Source organism: Microcebus murinus, chromosome 6 (assembly GCF_040939455.1).
Source record: "Microcebus murinus isolate Inina chromosome 6, M.murinus_Inina_mat1.0, whole genome shotgun sequence".
NCBI classification, from domain to species: domain Eukaryota; kingdom Metazoa; phylum Chordata; class Mammalia; order Primates; family Cheirogaleidae; genus Microcebus; species Microcebus murinus.
The window spans coordinates 111,956,464-111,975,700 of record NC_134109.1 but is presented as its reverse complement, the minus strand read 5'-3'; the positions used below and the strand labels follow the sequence as shown (position 1 = coordinate 111,975,700).

At 38.8% G+C, this 19,237-nt stretch overlaps 2 protein-coding genes across 7 annotated transcripts in view; both read left to right on the top strand.

Moving 5' to 3' along the window:
• The window catches only part of UBE2Q2 (ubiquitin conjugating enzyme E2 Q2), a 55,490-nt gene extending 50,241 nt beyond the window's left edge, over window positions 1–5,249 (top strand). For 3 of the 4 annotated variants that reach the window (XM_012739386.2, XM_012739384.3, XM_076004585.1), the window contains 2 exons: window positions 2,029–2,095; window positions 4,803–5,249. In XM_012739386.2, the coding sequence (XP_012594840.1) occupies window positions 2,029–2,095; window positions 4,803–4,834 (99 nt within the window). In that variant the 3' untranslated portion in view covers window positions 4,835–5,249. The remainder of the gene's footprint in view (window positions 1–2,028; window positions 2,096–4,802) is intronic. The other variant, XM_012739385.2, reaches the window with a different exon arrangement.
• Window positions 5,250–8,275: 3,026 nt separating this feature from the next.
• Window positions 8,276–19,237, top strand: part of FBXO22 (F-box protein 22) — a 30,219-nt gene continuing 19,257 nt past the window's right edge. Inside the window, exons 1-5 of one of the 3 annotated variants that reach the window (XM_012739382.2) lie at window positions 8,277–8,526; window positions 8,858–8,996; window positions 13,307–13,394; window positions 14,193–14,288; window positions 16,395–16,559. In XM_012739382.2, coding sequence (XP_012594836.1) covers window positions 8,384–8,526; window positions 8,858–8,996; window positions 13,307–13,394; window positions 14,193–14,288; window positions 16,395–16,559 — 631 coding nt within the window. In that variant the 5' untranslated portion in view covers window positions 8,277–8,383. Of the gene's footprint in view, window positions 8,527–8,857; window positions 8,997–9,022; window positions 12,841–13,306; window positions 13,395–14,192; window positions 14,289–16,394; window positions 16,560–19,237 lie in introns of those variants that run through there. The other 2 variants (XM_076004584.1, XM_012739383.2) reach the window with 2 other exon arrangements.

Genomic DNA, 19,237 nt, shown 5'->3' with positions numbered 1-19,237 from the left:
AAAAGTGCAGACTATTTAGGGATTAGCAATAATGCAATCATTACTTATCACAAGCTAAAGGAGAGCTCAGAAGAATATTCACAGCCTTAAGATCCTTATTAAAAAAAGAATTAAAATGAGTCAAGCCTCTAACTCAGAAAGGACAATCAAGTAACCTGAAGGAAAACAGAATGGAGAAACAAAGACATAAGCAGAAATCAGTGAGTTAGCAAAACAGAAAGGGCCAACTGCACATCCCAGCAAAGCCTCTGCCGAACATCCCTGTGAGTCCCGTTAGACCAGCCTGAGCACCTGGCCATTGCCAGCTGGGCGTGGGGAGGCCGCCTTCTCTCCTGTGCCTCGGGCGGTGGGCAGGGTGGGATGGACATAACTGCTCTGCCGTCACGGGGTTTCAGAGTGTGTGTGCTGTGTTATGTACGGTCCGTTTCCATGCTTTCGTTTTTGTCCTTTTTGTGAAAATACAGACTGAAAAACACAGTTTTCATTAACTTTGAGAAAATAATACTGCTTGTTTTATATGTTTTAGTTTACTAGATGTGTTATGTCAGGGCTTTGGTACTTTAAGGAACTCTTAGAAATTAAAAAAGACTATCCTGTAGAAAAATGGGAAAAGAATGTAAAAAGTCTAATAAAGAAATGGCTCGTGAACATACAGAGACATGCTCAACCTCACTGAAAAATAGAAGTGCAGATCAAAACTACACTGAGAGTCCATCTTTCAACTTGTATGTTGTCAAAAATCACAAAGGTTTGATGAAATATATATTGGCCAGGCAGTATCCAGGTATTTTCATAGATGGCTAGTGGGAAAGCACATTTATATAGACCTATAGAGGGCAGTTTAGCAATATCTGAAAATTGCAAAGGCATGTAAGTCTTGTGACCCAGCAACTCCACTCTGGGACATTTTTACTAGTACTTTGCAAATATGTGTACAGAGTTGCTCATTGTAACACTGTAATAGCAAAATATTGAAAACAGCCGAAATGTCCACCAGTACTGACTTTGAGTATCCATACAACAGAAATTTTTCACTATAAAAAGAAAGGTAAAGCTTTCTGTATACTGATATGGAACAAGCTCCAAGGTATGATAAATGAGAAAAGAGGCAGAACAATATCTATAGCATGAACCGTTTGTTGAGGAAAAGCAGGGTACGATGGCTAATAACAATGGGCCATACATGAGTTTTCTTGCATAATCTTAAAGAGGTCATACAAAAAACTAGTAACAGTGATTAACTTAGTGGAGGAAGGCGGATGAATTAGGGGAACTGGGTGGTTGGGGGACAGAGAGGAAGGAGAATTTTCACTTAGAATTTTTTTAATACATTTTCCATTCTTGTACTGTGTGAATTAATTACTCAAAAAAAATTCTATGACAATATGTTAGGTATGTACCACTATGGTGAATACTCATGATATTAATATCTTAATTGGAAGTTAAGATGTAGGTCGGTTGTATTTACGGTGACAAAATTGATCCTAGATTTGACTCCTTAGAAAAAATTCTATATTTTTACCAAAAGAGGACTCCTTTAGTAATGGCTTGGTGCCAGTTACAGGCATTCTTTAGATTTCTACTTCAAATTGTCATTCATATGTGTAGCCCTTGAAGCTTAATATTTTCTCCTCTGAAAGTTTTATATGTATATAAATTTGGATAGAAGTTATGAGGAAGAGAGTTTGAGTTTTACTCATGTCCAAATAGCATCCTTTTACTTGATTCATCAGTATGGAAGAGGAAGACTAGAACTAAAAAGCCTTGTGCTTGTCCAATGGTAGGAAGACTTACACTAATGAACTGTGAAGCTTGTACATTTTTATTGGAGTACAATTTTGGTTTTGTTATTTTTACAAAATTGTAAATAATGAAATTGAGAAATGAGAGTTTAAGTTAAAATTGTTTTTGAAATGAAAATATAATTCTATTTCCTGTGTTCTTTTAAGCACAGCATTGATGCATTCATAAATTTATTATGACTTTCATCTAGTTAGTTTTGATTTAAAATGTATAATTCTCTTTCAGAATCAATATAATCTAGCAAGAGCTCAACAATCCTATAATTCCATTGTACAGATACATGAGAAAAATGGTATGTTTAATTCAATAATTATGTATTGGCATTTATGAAGTTTTACATAATATATTGATATTCTGTTTTATTTTCTGTTTTTGCTTTAATTTCTTTTTTTTTTTTTTTTTTTTTTTTTTTTTGAGACAGAGTCTCACTTGTTGTCCAGGCTAGAGTGCCATGGCGTCAGCCTAGCTCACAGCAACCTCAAACTCCTGGGCTCAAGCGATCCTCCTGCCTCAGCCTCCCGAGTAGCTGGGACTACAGGCATGCGCCACCATGCCCGGCTAATTTTTTTTTCTATATATATTAGTTGGCCAATTAATTTCTTTCTATTTATAGTAGAGACGAGGTCTCGCTCTTGCTCAGGCTGGTTTCAAACTCCTGACCTTGAGCAATCCGCCCGTCTCGGCCTCCCAGAGAGCTAGGATTACAGGCGTGAGCCACCGCGCCCGGCCTACTTTAATTTCTTAAAGTACTATTACCGTAGTGAAAAAAATTTAACTTGTGCTGCATTCAGAATCTTTCAGTGAACCTTTCACATCACTGTGCTTCATTCACAATCTTTGTATCTTAAACACTTGGCCTGGGTACCTCTGCGTCTGTCAGGATTTTTAAGTAGATTAATGGATGACTCCCTGTACTCACTTGAAATTTATGGTATTAGGATAGGAAATGAGTTAAAGGCCACTGTTTATAGGTGGAGTTCTTGTTATAATTGAGTAGATGTAATCAGGATCATGGCCAGCTTTTTCTGAAACATCTTCAGACTATATTTAATGCTTTTGACAATCTTATACATTTATCTATTCAAGTAAGATGAGTTCTAATTTCAGTATACACTTGAGTATAAGTAGTAAATTAACAAAAAAGTTAAATCCTAAAGCATCTTTCATAACCATTATTGGCCTTTAAATTTTGCTTGTACTTTATTTACAATACACATTTTGCATTTGTTTTTGTTTTTGTTTGTCTCTAACAGTAAGATTTAAGAAAACCAACTACACTTGGAATTGGAATACCTATTTTCAGGTGCCAGATTTGTCACTCACTGGGTCTATGGTCCTGAGCATAGCATATGGTCCTCTTCTAGCCTCAGTTTCCTCATCTCCAAAATAGACATAATGTCTGTCTTGACAAACTTGTGAAGAAAAAGAGTAGTGTATATGTGTACCACTTTGTCACTAAGTGCTGATAATAAGGTATTCATTGTAGCAGTGGTAATGAAACTGCCTTTCTGTGCAAAATAAATACTCAGAAGTGATTTTCTTTAAGGAGAGTATTAACAGTGATGTGTTTTTTCAAAAACTTTGAGAGACAGTCTTGCTATGTTGCCCAGGCTGGAGTGCGGTGGCTATTCACAGGTGTGATCATAGCTCAATGTAGCTTCCAACTCCTGGGCTCACGTGATCCTTCTGCTTTATCCTCCAGAGTAGCAAGACTACAGGTGCATGTGAGAGCCTGTAAAGTGTTCTTTACTTTGCTAGAAATGTGGCAGTTTGTGACTTAAGATTTGTGTTTTGTGCTCTTTCATTTTAATGACAAAGCAAATTTGTCACTCATTCAGTGATAGCTTACTTCTTATAATATTCAAAACAAAATTTTCAAGCCAAAGAGAAAAATGATAAAATTTGAGAACAAGGCCAGGTTTTCATAATCATTGCTGACGCACTAAATAAGTAGATCCAAAGAAACCTGTATGCTACTTCTTAACTATATGGATGCTCTACAAATATTAATATAGATATACTGTTCCAATGCCAGTTTTGTACCAAACAGTACTTAATCTAATTTGCCTTTCTATAGGGAGCATAGATATTGGTGGAATCTGGGAAACAGTCACATTTTTTCTTCTCTCTTATTTTTTTCTTAAAGCAAACATTATACAACCTGCATTCAGAAATGTTTACAAAAAATTATGTATTGGGTAGTTTGTAAGCTTAGCCATGGTGAAAGAGCAATAGATTCAGAATCAGGAGAGATGGATTCTAGGTCTTTTTAATTTTTAAATCTTATATTTAAAAAATTTACAGATAAAATTATATTTATTGTGTACAGCATGGATGTTTTGAAGTATATATGTTTTGTGGAATAGTTAAATCTAGCTAATATATGCATCACCTCACGTAGTTATTTTTGTGGTGAGACACTTTACATTCTGTCTGCATCTTTCAAGAATATAATATATTGTTAACTATAGTCACCATGTCGTACAGTAGATTGAGGTGAGTTTAGTTTGGCTTCCGCTGCTAACTCTGATCTTAGGCATAGTCATTTAGTCACTGCACCTGTTTTGGTGGCTTCCTTATTGGTGAAATGACATCATTGTGCTGATGACAATCCAAGTTCATTCTAAAATGCCAGGATTTTGTTTGGGAATAGTTATTTTCAGTGAAGTTTAATTTCAAGTACAGAATTGAAATAGAATAAAATCTATCATGTAGTCTAATATTCCACATCATCATATTTAGTTAGGGATTCCATTAATACAAAGCTCTTGTGTTGAAAATGCAAATACAATTTATTCATAGAAAATAACTTTCTATTGTGAGCATATCAAAATGCAGTGTTACTGACCCAAGAATAAGAGTAATTTTTACAGTAGCTTTAAACACCAAAATTATGACTAGAGACTAGTTAACCTTAATAAGTGCCAGTTCTCCTAGTTGTTTTAGGAATTATTTTAACTTACTTTTTATTTATTTATTTTTTTTGCATTCTGTTTCAGGCTGGTACACCCCTCCAAAGGAAGATGGCTAAATATGTTGACTGTCATACATTTGGACCAATGTTGCTTTAAAGAAAATCTTTCCAACATGCAGACACAAGCTTTGAGTGCCCCTATAACAGCAGCACCGAAGATGTTAGCTAATAGATATTTTAGTGGATAATCTGTCAACTGACATCCAATATAAGTTACAGCCTTTTCATTTTGCTCATTTTAGGTATCTTGGACTGAGCAGTGGGGCCTTTACTGTATTTTTCCTGATAATACACATACTGGCCACTCCTTATCATCTCTTTTTCTTGAAAAGTGAAATCTTTTAAGCAGATGAGTCAGCATCAGGTTACTGAAGATGTAACTTTAGGGTAATTTTCCTATATTGAGCACGTAGGTTATGAAGATTTGCAAGATACTGTTCTGTTTAGAGCCAATAAAAGTTTAATTGATGTTCAGTATTGGTTTAGAAAATTTCAGGTCTTCTAAATCACAGTAGCTCTTTGAGGTCTAAAACCATTTTATGATATTGCCAAAATAATGTAAGGAAACCTACTCATTAAATTGTTAAAAAATTTTTTTATGGCTATGTGAAGATAGGAACTATTTCCTGAAGATATATTCGAGTTGTATTGTGCTTTTAGACAAAGCAAAGCAAGGCTATGCCAATTAAGGCTTGTAAGTAGTAATTTCCACTGGGGCATCAGAGTCTTGCTGGGCTGAATCTGCTTCTTGTTGGTTCAGTATTTCTTATGAAGAAAAGCCACAGTATAGAACTTGAAGTTATTTAAAATACTAAGTCATTTTACATTTCCATTTTATTAACGGGATGTTGCAATCATTAGTAAACTAATAAACTTACAAAGTGATTGGCACAAAGACTCCTTGAGCAAAAACTGCACAGTTAAGTACAAAAAGATACCTAATTTGGAGACTCTTAAACTTTTTGCTATAGTCATAACAATGGCTTTTACATTGAAAGACTAATAGGAACTCTACATATGTTAATTCTTTTATAAAACCTGACTCAAATCAAGGTACTCTCCATTTTACTGCCTTACCTGAATCAGTCCTGTGTGGTTGGTAATCAATTTTTTTATACACCCAAGTTGGATTTAAAAGTAAATGGTAGTTATTAAGCACTTTTAAAAAGAAATCCAGAAGCACACTTTTCTGCACAAATCAGTTACAAAGTTCAAAAGTGTTTCTTATGCATTTGTTTTTGGTTTTTAACTTTGTAAACCGTATCCAAGAGACTTGGCACTTCTGCATTATTGGGTGTGTTTAATTTCTTTTGATTCTGTTTTGGTTAAGAGGGCAGTAGATAAATACTTTCTAGTATTCTTGTTCACTTGGCTACATTTATATAAAGTTCTGATTGCCAGTTATTCAGATAACAAGTGACAAGGCAGAATTCTTTAAAGCATTAAAGTTTCTTAAGTTCCTTAAACCTAAGGCTAAATCTTGAATACATTATTGAATTCTTTAATATCCTGATGGCTAGCAGATTGACAGCTGCACAGTTGGCATGCTTTTTTTTTGGATTCTATTTTTCATTGCAGATTTATTTGGCAATGTACAATAAATTTTGTAAACTTGCATCAAGTTTATGAATAAAGAGCCATTTAAAAATTTGTCACTTTTCCATCATAAGAGATACTCTGCTTCAGGTGTCTGTAGGCTCTATTGAGTTTCTTGGAATAGGATATTTAATGAGGGGATTGGGTAAAGGGAGGCTTGAGAGGAAGAGAGGCAGATTGATTTAATAAGAGAAAGTGAGAGAACCTAGAAATGGTGCATACACACTTGATATACTCAGCTTTTCCTCAGCCTTTTCCTCTTCCATACTCATTCTTTAATATAAATTCAAGAGCTACTTTCTTTACAGCTATCCCTAATTCCCCTGGACACAAACATCTCCTCCCTCTTGGCATACCCAAGGCTTCCTTGCACACAGTTGTCAGGTTATCTCAGAGACAAGAAATACAGAGGGTAGGACAACTCCAGGCAGACAAGAAATACAGAGGGTAGGACAACTCCAGGCACAGTATATCTGGGCTTTGCTGCTTTGAGATTTTTCCATGTTTTCATCTTTTGACTGAATGATATGTTTGGATGTCAGCCACCTTACTTGGTCCAGCCGCGTAGAGGTAGGTAATGGCCCTCTCTTCTAGTGTCTCCTTAGGAAGTGAGGAAATCTTTGGAAGCCCTACCCCAAGCACACTGCCTCTCGCTTTTCCTTATTTAGAACAGAGGCCTGTGCCCACCTCTAAACCAGTGGCCAGTGAAAAGAATGAAACATCATGATCAGTTTGGACAAATGGTTCTCAAAGCATGATTTGGGGAACCCTGGGACCCTTTCAGGAGGTTTATATGGTCAAAACTATTTTTTTGTAATACTAAAACATTTCCCATTTTCACTCATTCTCTCATGAGTGTGCAGTGGGGTTTTCCAGAGGCTACATGACATGTGATGTGCAGAGTAGAATCCAGCTGTCTTCTATTAAGCCAGAAATTACAGATTTGCAAAATGTAAAGGTGATGTCATATTAGGGGGAGGAGGATTGAGAAATAGTTATTTTCCATAAAAATATCTTGTTAATGTGTAATTGATTTTTTAAATTAATATTAAGATATTTTAATTTTATGTATGGTAAATATTGATAGACATAACACACATAAAAGCTTTTTGGTGATGTCAGTATTTAAGAGTGTAAAAGGGTCCTGAGGCCAAAATGAGAACCACTAGTTGAGACTAATCAAGTTTACCCTCAAGAGCTGGGAATCAAATCAGGACACTCTCAGCAAAGGAGGCTTCTGGAAGGACGGATGTTAGGTGGGCACGCAGCTGTGTCTGCTCTGCTTCCATTCCTTTTGTCGGGGGTTCTCAACTTGAGCATGTATCAGAATGACCGGAAGGTTCATTAAAACGTAGATTGCTGGGCCTCAACCCCCGGTGTCTGATTCAGTAGGCCTGGAGTAAGGATTGAGAAGGTACCAACACTTAAATTCCCAGGTGATTCTCATACTGCTGGTGTGGAACTGGTGCGGGTTTGGGGCTTCTCCTCAGCAATTATTCAGCCAGGTGCTATTTATGCCGTTTTACACATCAAAACTTGAAGGTGATAACCAGTTGACAAAGTTCACAAGGTGTTGAATAAAGGCAGTGGTTTTCACACACTGGCAGTTTTTTAAAAACATGCTGTTTGTTCAAAAATCGGGCTCATGTTATTTAACAGGCATTGGGACTATAATAATGCTACCTACTCCCTGCCTTAAAAGAACTCATGGATTAGACAAAGATGTGAACGAAGAAAACGCAGCGCAGGTGCAGTGGGAGAACGCATCTCGACTCGGGAGGCCTCCTAAAAAGTCCCAGCAGGCTGCTGGAACCCGGCCTGACTTCCGGGCACATGCGGGTGCCCCAAGACCGGCGCCGGAAACGGCTCTGCCCCGCCGCGGCCCCGCCTCCCTGCCCGGCCGGAAGTGGTGCGCGCGCCTGCTCAGTGCGCCCGCCCCGGCAGTTCCGTGCGGGCCGAGCCGGGTCCCTCCAGGCTGCCGTACCGCTTGCCACGGCGGGTTGGCGAGGAATGGAGCCGGTGGGCGGCGGTGGAGACCGCTGCGGCTCCTCCTCCGCAGACCCACGGGGCACCTTCGTGTTGAGTAACCTAGCGGAGGTGGTGGAGCGTGTGTTCGCCTTCCTGCCCGCCAAGGCGCTGCTGCGAGCGGCCGGGTGAGGAGGCGGGCAGCTTGCCTGGGCATGTTCCGGGCTGGCGGGGGGCAGAGGCCCTCGGGAGCATTTGCGAGACCCAGCGTGTGCCCGGCTCCCTTCCCTGCCTGGGCTGACCCCACCCGCGAACTAGCCTGCCGAACTGCTCCCCGGGGCTCCCTGAGGGCGAAGTCCCGCTGGGACTTCTCCGCGCCTGCCGTCCCTCCGCACCAGCGCGCTCTCCCGGGCCTTGGATCCCGCGGGCGTCTCCTGCTGCTGCGCAACGGGTGGGGGGCTTTGAGCCGCAGGAGCGATGGACGTGCGTTCGCAATCTTTTGTGCATTTGCGTCCCCAGCGTGTGCCGCTTATGGAGGGAGTGTGTGCGCAGAGTGTTGCGGACCCATCGGAGTGTGACCTGGATCTCCGCAGGCCTGGCCGAGGCCGGCCACCTGCAGGGCCATTGCTTGGTTCGTGTGGTCGCAGAGGAGCTTGAGGCAAGTAAGAAAGGGTGTCATGCAGTCACTTGCAGCATTAGTGGGTCAATCTTTGAGAACTGTTTTTTGAATCCCAATCTTGGTAATTTAGGGAACATTTTCTCATGCCATGAAAAGATTTTTGTAGACATCAGGTTTAGTGACTAGGCTGTAAGGATGTGCCATGATTTATTTGGCTGTTCATCAAATGTTGGGTATTTTAAGTATCCAGATTTTCACTTTTATAATAGTGCTGCTCAGAACCTTCCCTTGAAGCAAGTATTATTGTTTCTGTTTTGCAGGGTAGGCAGCCGGCTGTGTCTCCGTGTCACACAACTAGAAAGCTAAGAACCAAAACCTAAACCCAAATATTTCAGCTCCCTGTCCTGTACTCTTTTGCTCCTCTGGGCCCCTGTTTCAAAAGGGGGGGACCAATACTTGGGCTGTGGTGCCAGCTGGGCAGCAGGTATAGCATCTCCCTGGGGAGTGGGAGGGAATATTTGGAGAGTAAAGTGCCATCCTGATGCTCTGTAACTCTTTATACTTTAGTATGGCATACAGACAAATAGCACCACAGTGCAGCAATCAAAATCTGGAAATTATCACTGATAACATTTCTACCATCTTGTCCTCAGACTGATTCTGATTTTGCCAGTTGTCCTGGCAATGTTCTTCATAGGAAAAGTGTTTTGTTCAGAACTGCAAGTTGCTTTAACTTGCAAGTCATGTTTCTTTAATCTCCTTTGATCTGGAACAGTTTTTCAAGCCTTCCTTGCCTTTCCCAACTTTGACACTTAACGAAAGTTATAGGCCAGTAATTTTGTGGGGCATTTATCAGTTGGCTATGTCCGAGGTTTCTTACTAGATTCAGATTATGTATTTTTGGCAGGAATATCACAGAAGTGATGTTGTGCTCTTCTTACAGCATCCTTTCAGGTGGCATATGATTTCCGTTTGTCCCATTGCTGGTGATACTAGCTTTGATTACTTGATTAGGGTGGTGTCTACCAGGTACATCTACATTAAAATTACTTTTCCACTGTAATAAGTGTTTTGTGGAGAGATAGCTTGAAATTATGTCAATATCCTGTGTCAGTTTATTCATTTATTTATATCTGTACACACTCTTGGTCTCTTATTCAGTGGGATATAATTTGTTACCGTCAGTATTTATTTTGATGCTCAGATTACCCCCAATTTTGGCTAGTGGGAGTCCCTTCAGGCTGGCTTCAGTGTCTTTTAGAGATGACATTATCTTTGAGCACTTTCTTGCTTTCTGGCACAAGATGTTCTAAGCTTGTCTTGTGTTTTGCCTCCTTCAGTCTTGGCACCAATCAGCCATTTCTCCAAGAAGCCCTGGTTCCTTTTAGCAGGGAATGGCATTTAGAAGCCAAAACCTGGACTCTCTAAGTGTATTCATTGCTATCGAGGGTTTGCTGCGCCAAAGCTCAAGTGGGCAGAGCCAGGAGTACATGTGTGTAAATGCATGCATGTAAGTATGTATACATAGCACACATTTATAACAATATTTCTGTCAATACTCATGAGTTCACACAGGTACATCCATTTCCAGTCAAACACAGGATTCGTTCTAGTTTTGTTGCTGCTCATATTTGTACCTCCCTTTGGACAATGAGAAGCCTGGCTCTCGTCGTTCTTAATATGCTTAATGTTAGATCAGTGCCCCATATGTAACCAATCTTCTGTTTCCCCTTCCTTGTGTAGATTTTCTCCTTGCCCTATTTGGGTTGTGGCACTCACATCCTGAGGAGTTGGCCAGTATCTAAAGGCAGGCTGGTTAGAAGACTTTCTTCTCTGGCACTTTTGCCCAGATCCTGCTATTTCCAAAAGTTTGTCATTTGGAAAAATTTAAAATTCAAGCAAAGACTTACCCTCAAAATTGTTCTTTGGAGCATCATTTGTCATAAGGAAAATTAAAAACAACCTAACGTTAATCTAATAAATGAATCATTAAATGATAAATTGTAAGGTGCATCAATGACAAGAGAAAATGTTGATGTTAAAAGTGAAAAAAGCAGATTATGAAATTATATGTTTAGTATAATCTGAATTATACTAAACGAAAAAAGAAGAGTAGAAAAGAAATAAGCTAAAATGTTAGCAAATTTCTTTTGAGGATAGAATTGTCTGGGTTTTTTTTTTTTAATGGCTTTTGAAAACTTTGTGTGGTGGTGGCTTTCAAATTTTTACCACAGCAGGCATTATTTTTATGTAGCTTTATAAGTTTATATATTGCAGTGGTTGTTACAGACAGAAAGACTTAGGTGTGAACCCCAGCTTTGGCACATAGCAGTATGAATTTGAAAAAGTTACTTAGCCTTTCTGGGCCTCAGGTTCTATTTCCATAAAATAAAAAGAAAAATAATAATTCCCCTATTCCCATATAGAGTTGTTGTAAGGATTAAATAATGAAAAGATAATTATCTAGTGGGCACAGTACTTTTATAGCCATAAAAAAGTTGATATGACTTTTTTTATTAGAAATATTTTAAAGTCCACTAAAAGTTTTATAAAATCACTTGCCATTTGTAACTTCTTTGAATAATGGAATGTGGTCCTATCTGACTTAATTGTGCTTTGAGAAAATTTCATGTTGAGGCTTGTCTTTGTCACTGCTTCTGAATTAGGAAGGGGGATTCAGCAATTGCTTTTTAGTGTGTGTCAGGAAAGAGAGACTCATAAAAACTCAGGGCCAGACTTCTAACATTTCTTTAAGAATACGAAATGTGAGGCCAAAAAACTTTGACGGTTATTCTGCTAGTTTGTGGCAGAATTAGCACTAAGAGCTAAATCTCTTGAATTCTGTCTCCTATACTGTCTGTACCAGGCACCACAGAGTCAATACTCTAGGGCCAGGCAAGTGGCTGAAGAGTCCCCTGGCTCGGTGGACTGGTGGGGTCATGGCCAACTGGAGAAGGCTTGCCTCTGTTTAGCCCCAGTCAAGAGGCATGCGGTCTGAGTGTCCCAGAATGTCTAGTTTTTCAGAAGAATCTGGAAATCCACATTTTATGTAAAAAATTCTGTGGCCTTTTGAATGTTAGCAGCCAGTTTACATTCTTTGAAAATGCTGTAGGTGCATGGTTCAGGGAAATAGCAAAAAAAGTAAAAAAAAAAAAAAAAAAGAAAATGCTGTAGGACCATAGAAACTACATCCATGGGTCTTAGCTGTCCTGGGGCCTACAGCTCATCTGACTCAGTGTCTTTTGTGAGTTTGTCTTTATAGAATCTGTTCTGAAACAGCTCAGTCCCCCTAATTATAATGGGCTAACATTTTTTTTTATCTAACCAGCAAGTACTTGCTATATTATATACTAAGTACTTCATTCCATTTTCGTAGTAAAAATCTTTGAAAATAACCAGCTAGACAGAATATCTTCATCCTTTTCATTTAATTCAGCTGCTTTGCCACTTGTCTGTGATGGGAAGGTTTAGTGGAAAACATGAGTCTGAATAAGCAGTTCATAGGGGAAATAACAGCTCATAGGGGAGATCAGGCACAAAGAATAACTGGGATTAAGGGATGTTGCATTTGACTTCAGGACTCCACAGTCCTGAAGGAGTCTAGGAAAAGGTTTTGTAGTAGCAGAGGTGGCACTTAAGGTGTCTCTTGAGGGAAACAATTTTTGTTTAAGAGACAGGGTCTTGCTCTGTTCCCTGGGCTAGAGTACAGTGACATCATCATAGCCCACTGTAACCTCACACTCCTGGGCTCAAGCCATCCTCCTGCCTCAGCCTCCCAAGTAGCTGGGACCACAAGAAAAGTGCCACCACTATGCCTGGCTATTTTTTTTTTTTTTTAACAATCTTAAATTCCACAAGAAAAGAGCAACGGGAGGACATGTGTGTAAGTGGATATGTCTGGGTAATAGTAAGTTAAGGACTCCTAGAGGAAGCTGGTTGGTGAGGCTGGAAATGAAGGCCTGGATTATTTGATAGGCAATGAAAAGTGACACAGCATGTATGCCTTCACTGTTGCTGAGATGTCTGTTACTGTGATACCTGTTCAAATAAAGCAAGTGGCATCTTTTGCTGGTACTTGATGTTTTTGTTCTAAGAGCTTAAATTATCATCATGAAAAGGAGCTTTCTGAGGGCTGGAATGAGTTCAGCTTGAAGAAATAGGTGCCCAGTTAGTGAGTTGAAAATAAAAGAGCATGAGTGAAAAATACATGAGAAGTGGATGGACTCAGAATGCCAACACAGACCTGAAGGAAGATAGGGCGACAGTGCTTCGGACCGGGAACACTTTGAGGGGCCACATGAAAACACTCGGGGACTCGTAGGACGCAATTCTGATTTTTTTCTTTGCAGAATGTTCACATCTTACCACACACAGTTCTCTACATGGCTGATTCGGAAACGTTCATCAGTCTGGAAGAGTGCCGTGGCCATAAGAGAGGTAAATATCTAAAGAAAAGGTTTGTTTTTCTTGTTTCTTCATGCACCTTCTGCGTGGAGTTCACTGTTGTACTAGTCCTGAAGAGTCGCTGACTTTCTGAGGCTCTGGGACTGCACCCTGAAATGTGCATGAACATTTGTCATCGAACCTTGCTTGATGAGCCCTTTTTGCTTCAGATTGATTTTTAAGCCTTGTGGTACAATTGAAACAAATTTTTTAGAAAGGTGTTTTTCTCATTTTGAAATACTTTAATCTTCTAAGCACTTTTTTTATTATTAAAACAGGACGTGTGACTTGGGCTGCTGAAGCCTCACTGTGTTGGAACATGGGGCCTCATTTACCAGAGTCATCTGCAGAGACTGTACACTCCTGGCTTGCTAAGAGAAAAAGCAGACTAATTATCCAAGATGGGCACACTGAGGCCCCGAGTTAGACCTAGATAAAGGATTCTCATTATCTAATTTGAATCTAGCTATTTATGCAGTCAAGTAGTTATTATGCTGTATATCAGCTGAACAGAAAGGTACAATAGTAAGGCTAACATTTAGCTGCTACTGCTAAATTTGGCATTATTGGGGCAAAAGCAGTATATGAACAAAGGGGAAAGGCAAACTAGTGAGGCCAAAGGTCAGATTTAGAATTTAAAATACAAAGCAGGGGCCAAAATGAGGGAAACGGTTGTTTTAATCAAAGCTTTTAGGCTTTTTTGTAAAGCTTTCTGGTGTCAGGTGACTTTTTTACATTGTCATATTTGACTTTAAATGGATATTTAATTATTTTGCTACTGTATTTTTGCAGCAAGGAGAAGAACTAGCATGGAAACAGCATTTGCCCTTGAAAAGCTATTCCCGAAACAATGCCAAGTCCTTGGGATTGTGACCCCAGGAATTGTAGGTGAGAGAAATTAGCAACTTCATGATTCCCTCCTTGCATTAATGTGGGATCCTATGGATTGGTGAATTATCTGTAGCTTAAAAGCACATTAATATTACTGGCCATCCAAAATACAGTAAAGGTTAGTCATATTTATCATGGTATTTTATTTGACTTTTATTAATATTTAAGTTATTGTGGTTAGTATTTCAAATCTCAAGGCCACCTGTGTAAACCAAATGTAACAAATACCTAGTAGCCAATCATAAGAGGGAAAAGATACCATTCTGCCTCTATCCAAATTAGAAAGTATTCATGGGCATTTTCCGAGTTTTGTCAGTTTAACCAGTCCTGTTTCTGGTCGGTAGGAGTGAGGTAGGACTGGGATTAGGTGCTAAAATGGATCTTACTAGGAAACTTCTATGTCTCTGCTTGGCTGCCACTGTTATAAGTTTATGGTGTGAGGTTGTGCCCTTTTCCATGTTTGATTGCTGTTGGTGAATTTTTGTTTATTTTTATTATTTTTGATTGTTTTCTATAGGTAATGGGGGGAAAAATTCTGTTGAGGCTGGAAGGCTGGAAGGGTACAGTGGTTAAGACACCTGGATTGGAATCTCATCTGTACCACCTGGTGTCTGTCTGAGTTTGAGCAGTCACCTGAGCTTCCTGGGGCTTCAGTTTCCCATCAGTGAAGTGGGGGTGTGGCAGTAGTGCCTCCTGTGGAGGATTGTGAGGCTTAAATGAATTAACACATGTAAAGTATTTAGAAGATAAATATACAGAAAGCAGTAAGTTAAATGTTGACTAATATTATTTTCTTTGTTCTAACTCAATAGTACTCCATAATTAACATTTTTAGTCTTCACTGGAAGACTTTTGATCTGAATTTAAGAGTCTTGTACAGTGAGGTACAAAAGATTTTAGGTGCTTATAAATGAATATTATTTTTTCATTTTGCCCCAGCTTTGGTTTCTAAAAGGCTTAACACTTTTTTCAAAAAGTTTATTACTTTTTTTTACCCTAGTTATAATCATTATTGTTAGAAAAGAGAAAGAAAAATTAGAAGATACAAGTAAGCAAAAAAAAAAAAATTAAGCACCACAGAGTTGACAATCTATTACTGTTACGATCTTAACATACATTAATATATAAAACCAGAATATAATTTTCTGTAGACTTGTAACCTACTGTATTAGTCTCCTAGGGCTACCATAACAAAATACCATAGATTGGATGACTTAAGCAACAGAAATTTATTTTCTCACAGTTTTGGAGTCTGGAACTCCAAGATCAGCATGGGTTTCCCTGCAGCTTGCAAACAGTGGCTTTCTCATGCACTCTTCTGTGTCCCTTCCTCTTCTTATAAGGACACTAGTCCTGGTGGATTAGGCCTCCACCCATATGACCTCATTTAATCTTAACTATCTGTTCTATAAGGCCTTATCTCCAACTACAGTCACATAGCAGGGTTAGGGCTGCAACATATGAATTGGGGGGGGCACAATTTAGTCTATAATATCTGCCTTTAAATTTCAGAGCATATTACAAACATATTGCCATGTCAATAAATATACACCTGTCATCATTTCAATGGATATGTTTTATTATACAAATGTAACTTTTAATCTAAATACCATTAGGATATTTAAATTTTTTCTTTTATTTCTTACTAAAAATTCTGTGAGAAAACTACTTGTGTGTGTATATACTTCATATGATTGTCAAATATCTTTAGGGTAAATTTTAAAAAGTGAAATTGCTATGAAAGTGTATTTACTACCCCCCCAACTTTTTATTTTGAAAAACTTCAAACCTATGGAAAAGTTGAAAGAATGATAGAATAGTATGGTAAACACGCATATATTCTTCGTCTAGTTTCAATGATTGAAAAAATTTTGCAGCATTTGCTTTTTCTCAGCTTGTTTATAAAAACATTTCTCTCTGAACCATTTGAAAGTTAAGTTGCAGACATCATGACACTACACCCTGAAATTGTCAAAGCTGGAAAACTTTTCCTCAGATAGTGACCACTTGGCTTGATGATTGACTTAGTGAACTGAATGGTAGTTATCTGGGTGGGACTGGCTAATATGCACTGTTCACAAATCTGTTTAACTTTTTCCCTAGTGACTCCAATGGGATCAGGTAGCAGTCGACCTCAGGAAATAGAAATTGGAGAATCTGGTTTTGCTCTGTTATTCCCTCAAATTGAAGGAATAAAAATACAGCCCTTTCATTTTATTAAGGATCCGAAGAACTTAACATTAGAAAGACATCAACTCACTGAAGTAGGTAAGTTACTACTGTTTATCTTTAATTGCTCATTTTGTTGATTAATTTTGTTTGTTTTTATTTCTGTCTGGTTGGTAGATATTCGGCTCCTTTGGGAGAGTGGGAATTAAGTGCACCTGTTAATGGAGATGTGGGTAATTCAAACTAGTGTCTAACAAAGGCTAGTACAGTAAATTTTTGTAGAATTGATTTACTTTTAGAATTATGTGACTTACATTAAAGCCTAAGAAAACTAGAGATGAAAAGTTTCTCATCAATACTCGGTTGATAATAAAACTTATTTGTATTTAATTCTGAGTTTTGAAGGAATTCTTGCTCTTACTAGTTTTTTGTTTTGCCCTACATTTATTTTTTGAAGCTGAAAAGTTTTTTTAAACTTTCATTTCTTTTTTATTCCGATAATAAGCATTTATTGTAAAAGATTTTAGAAGATGCAGGGGACTAATGAGAAAGATGGGAATAAGTATAGTGAACCTAGTAAGTGTTAGGAAAGGTAGAAGTTATGGAAGAACCTATTAAGCAAGGGGTGCACTAAGAAACATCTGACAGGAAGTATGATGGAGTCACAAGAGGCAAGTTTGCAGAGGTAAAGAGTTGGCTTAATGTCTCAGCTTTGATGGGAAAGTTTAATACAGTAAGCAACAAACTAGTGACACAAGCAAAGCAGTGTTAAGTCTTTTCACACACATCTGTGGATAAACTCATCGGATTTGTTTAACTCATTCAAATAACCACTTTAAAAACAATCCCTGATGGCATAAAAACAATTCAGTGGTAACACCTCACTTCTACCTAAATTGGCCAGCCTATAGAGAGAAGCCTCCCTTATTTGAAATGATACTCAACCCAGCAAGAATAAAAATTTATATAGCAGACCAGGCATAGTGGCTCACGCCTATAATCCCAGCACTCTGGGAGGCCGAGATGGGAGGATTGTTTGAGCTCAGGAGTTTGAGACCAGCCTGAGCAAGAGCAAGGCTCTGTCTCTACTAAAAATAGAAAAAATAGCTAGGCGTGGTGGCACACACCTATAGTCCCAGCTACCCGGGAGGCTCAGGCAGGAGGATCGCTCGAGCCCAGGAGTTTGAGGTTGCTGTGAGCTGTGATGATGCCACTGCACTCTAGCCAGGTGACAGAGTGACACTGTGTCTCAAAAAATATACCGTGTTTCCCCGAAAATAAGACCTACCCATAAAATAAGCCCTAGTAGGATTTCTAAGCATTTGCGCAGTATAAGCCCTACCCCGAAAATAAGACCTAGTGATGGGCGTGGCTACACGGCGCATCTGCACAACCCATGCATTTCATCGTGCAGCGGTAAAGAAGAAGAGCAGCCCTTCTCATCTGCCCATGCGTGCTCTATTGCCCGACATGAGAGATTGGGACCAATGGTTCTAAAGGAAATAGAGTCACAAGAAATTCAGGATGGAATTCGGGGTTTGGAGAGTTATGATGATGTTCCAGAAGAAGACGACTTAACTATATTCGAATAAATGTAGATTGTTGTACCGTACTTAAAAAAAAGAACACATCCCCTGAAAATAAGCCCTAGGGTGTCTTCTTGAAGGAAAATAAATATAAGACCCTGTCTTATTTTCAGGGAAACACGATATATATAGCAGGAAAGGGGAAATTTGGTTTGCTGGTCAGAAAAAAAAAAAGAGTATGTGCATTGTATATGTGTTAATTGGCTAGATATAGCCACTCCACACTGTTTAGACTTTAAAACATCATGTTGTACACAATAAGTACAATTTTATCTGTCAAAGAAACAGAAGATAGTCAATCTTTAAAAAAAAGAATACAGGCTTGTAGCTGCCCTAGTTCTGCTACTTTCTGGCTCTTTAATTGAGAGCAAGTTTTTAAACTTTTCTAAACCTCTGTTTTCTTCATCTATAAATTGGAAATAACTAACAGAGATATGAGAATTGAATGAAATGACTTGTGTAAAAGCACTTAGCAACATGCCTTGTTCAGCAGATGGCAGGTAGAAGGCCAGCATTGGCCTCATGGTGTGTGGAGGAACAGGCTGGAGGGGCTCAGGAAGGGATGGTGTAAAGGCAGCCAGGGTTCTCCGGTGTCCTTATCAGCCCATTCAGAAGCCCCATGCCAGAGCTCGCATATGTCTTTGCTTACAGTGACGAAGGCTGACATTTATTGAGGTATTGTATGCTGGGCACTGTGTTATTTCTAATTCTCACCACAGCTTTGCCAGGCAAAATTTATCATGGAATATTACCGACGAAGAAACTGAACTCTGATGGGAACAGAGAGTGAAGGCTATTGGAGTATGTAAGTAGTAGAGTTAGCTGAATGGTTAACCACTTGGATAGGAGTGTGGACTATAGTCGATAGCCACAGGCGAAGGCACACAGCTGGGCATCCACTATAGCGTTAACAGCAAAACTTGGGAGCTTGCAGGACTAGAAGTTGCTTTGCGTGTCAGTGAGCGATGAGCGAAGGTGAAGGCCTAGGGCGTCACTGCACTGTAGAAACACTGAGTTTAGGCCACACTGAATTTATCTTTAAAGTTTTCTTCAATAATAAATTATCTTACTGTAACTTTTTTACCTCATAAACTTTTAAATTATTTTTTAGCATTTTAACTCTTTTGTAATAAAATAACACTTTACTTAAAACACACAAACTGTGCAGCTGTACAAAATACATCCTTAGTC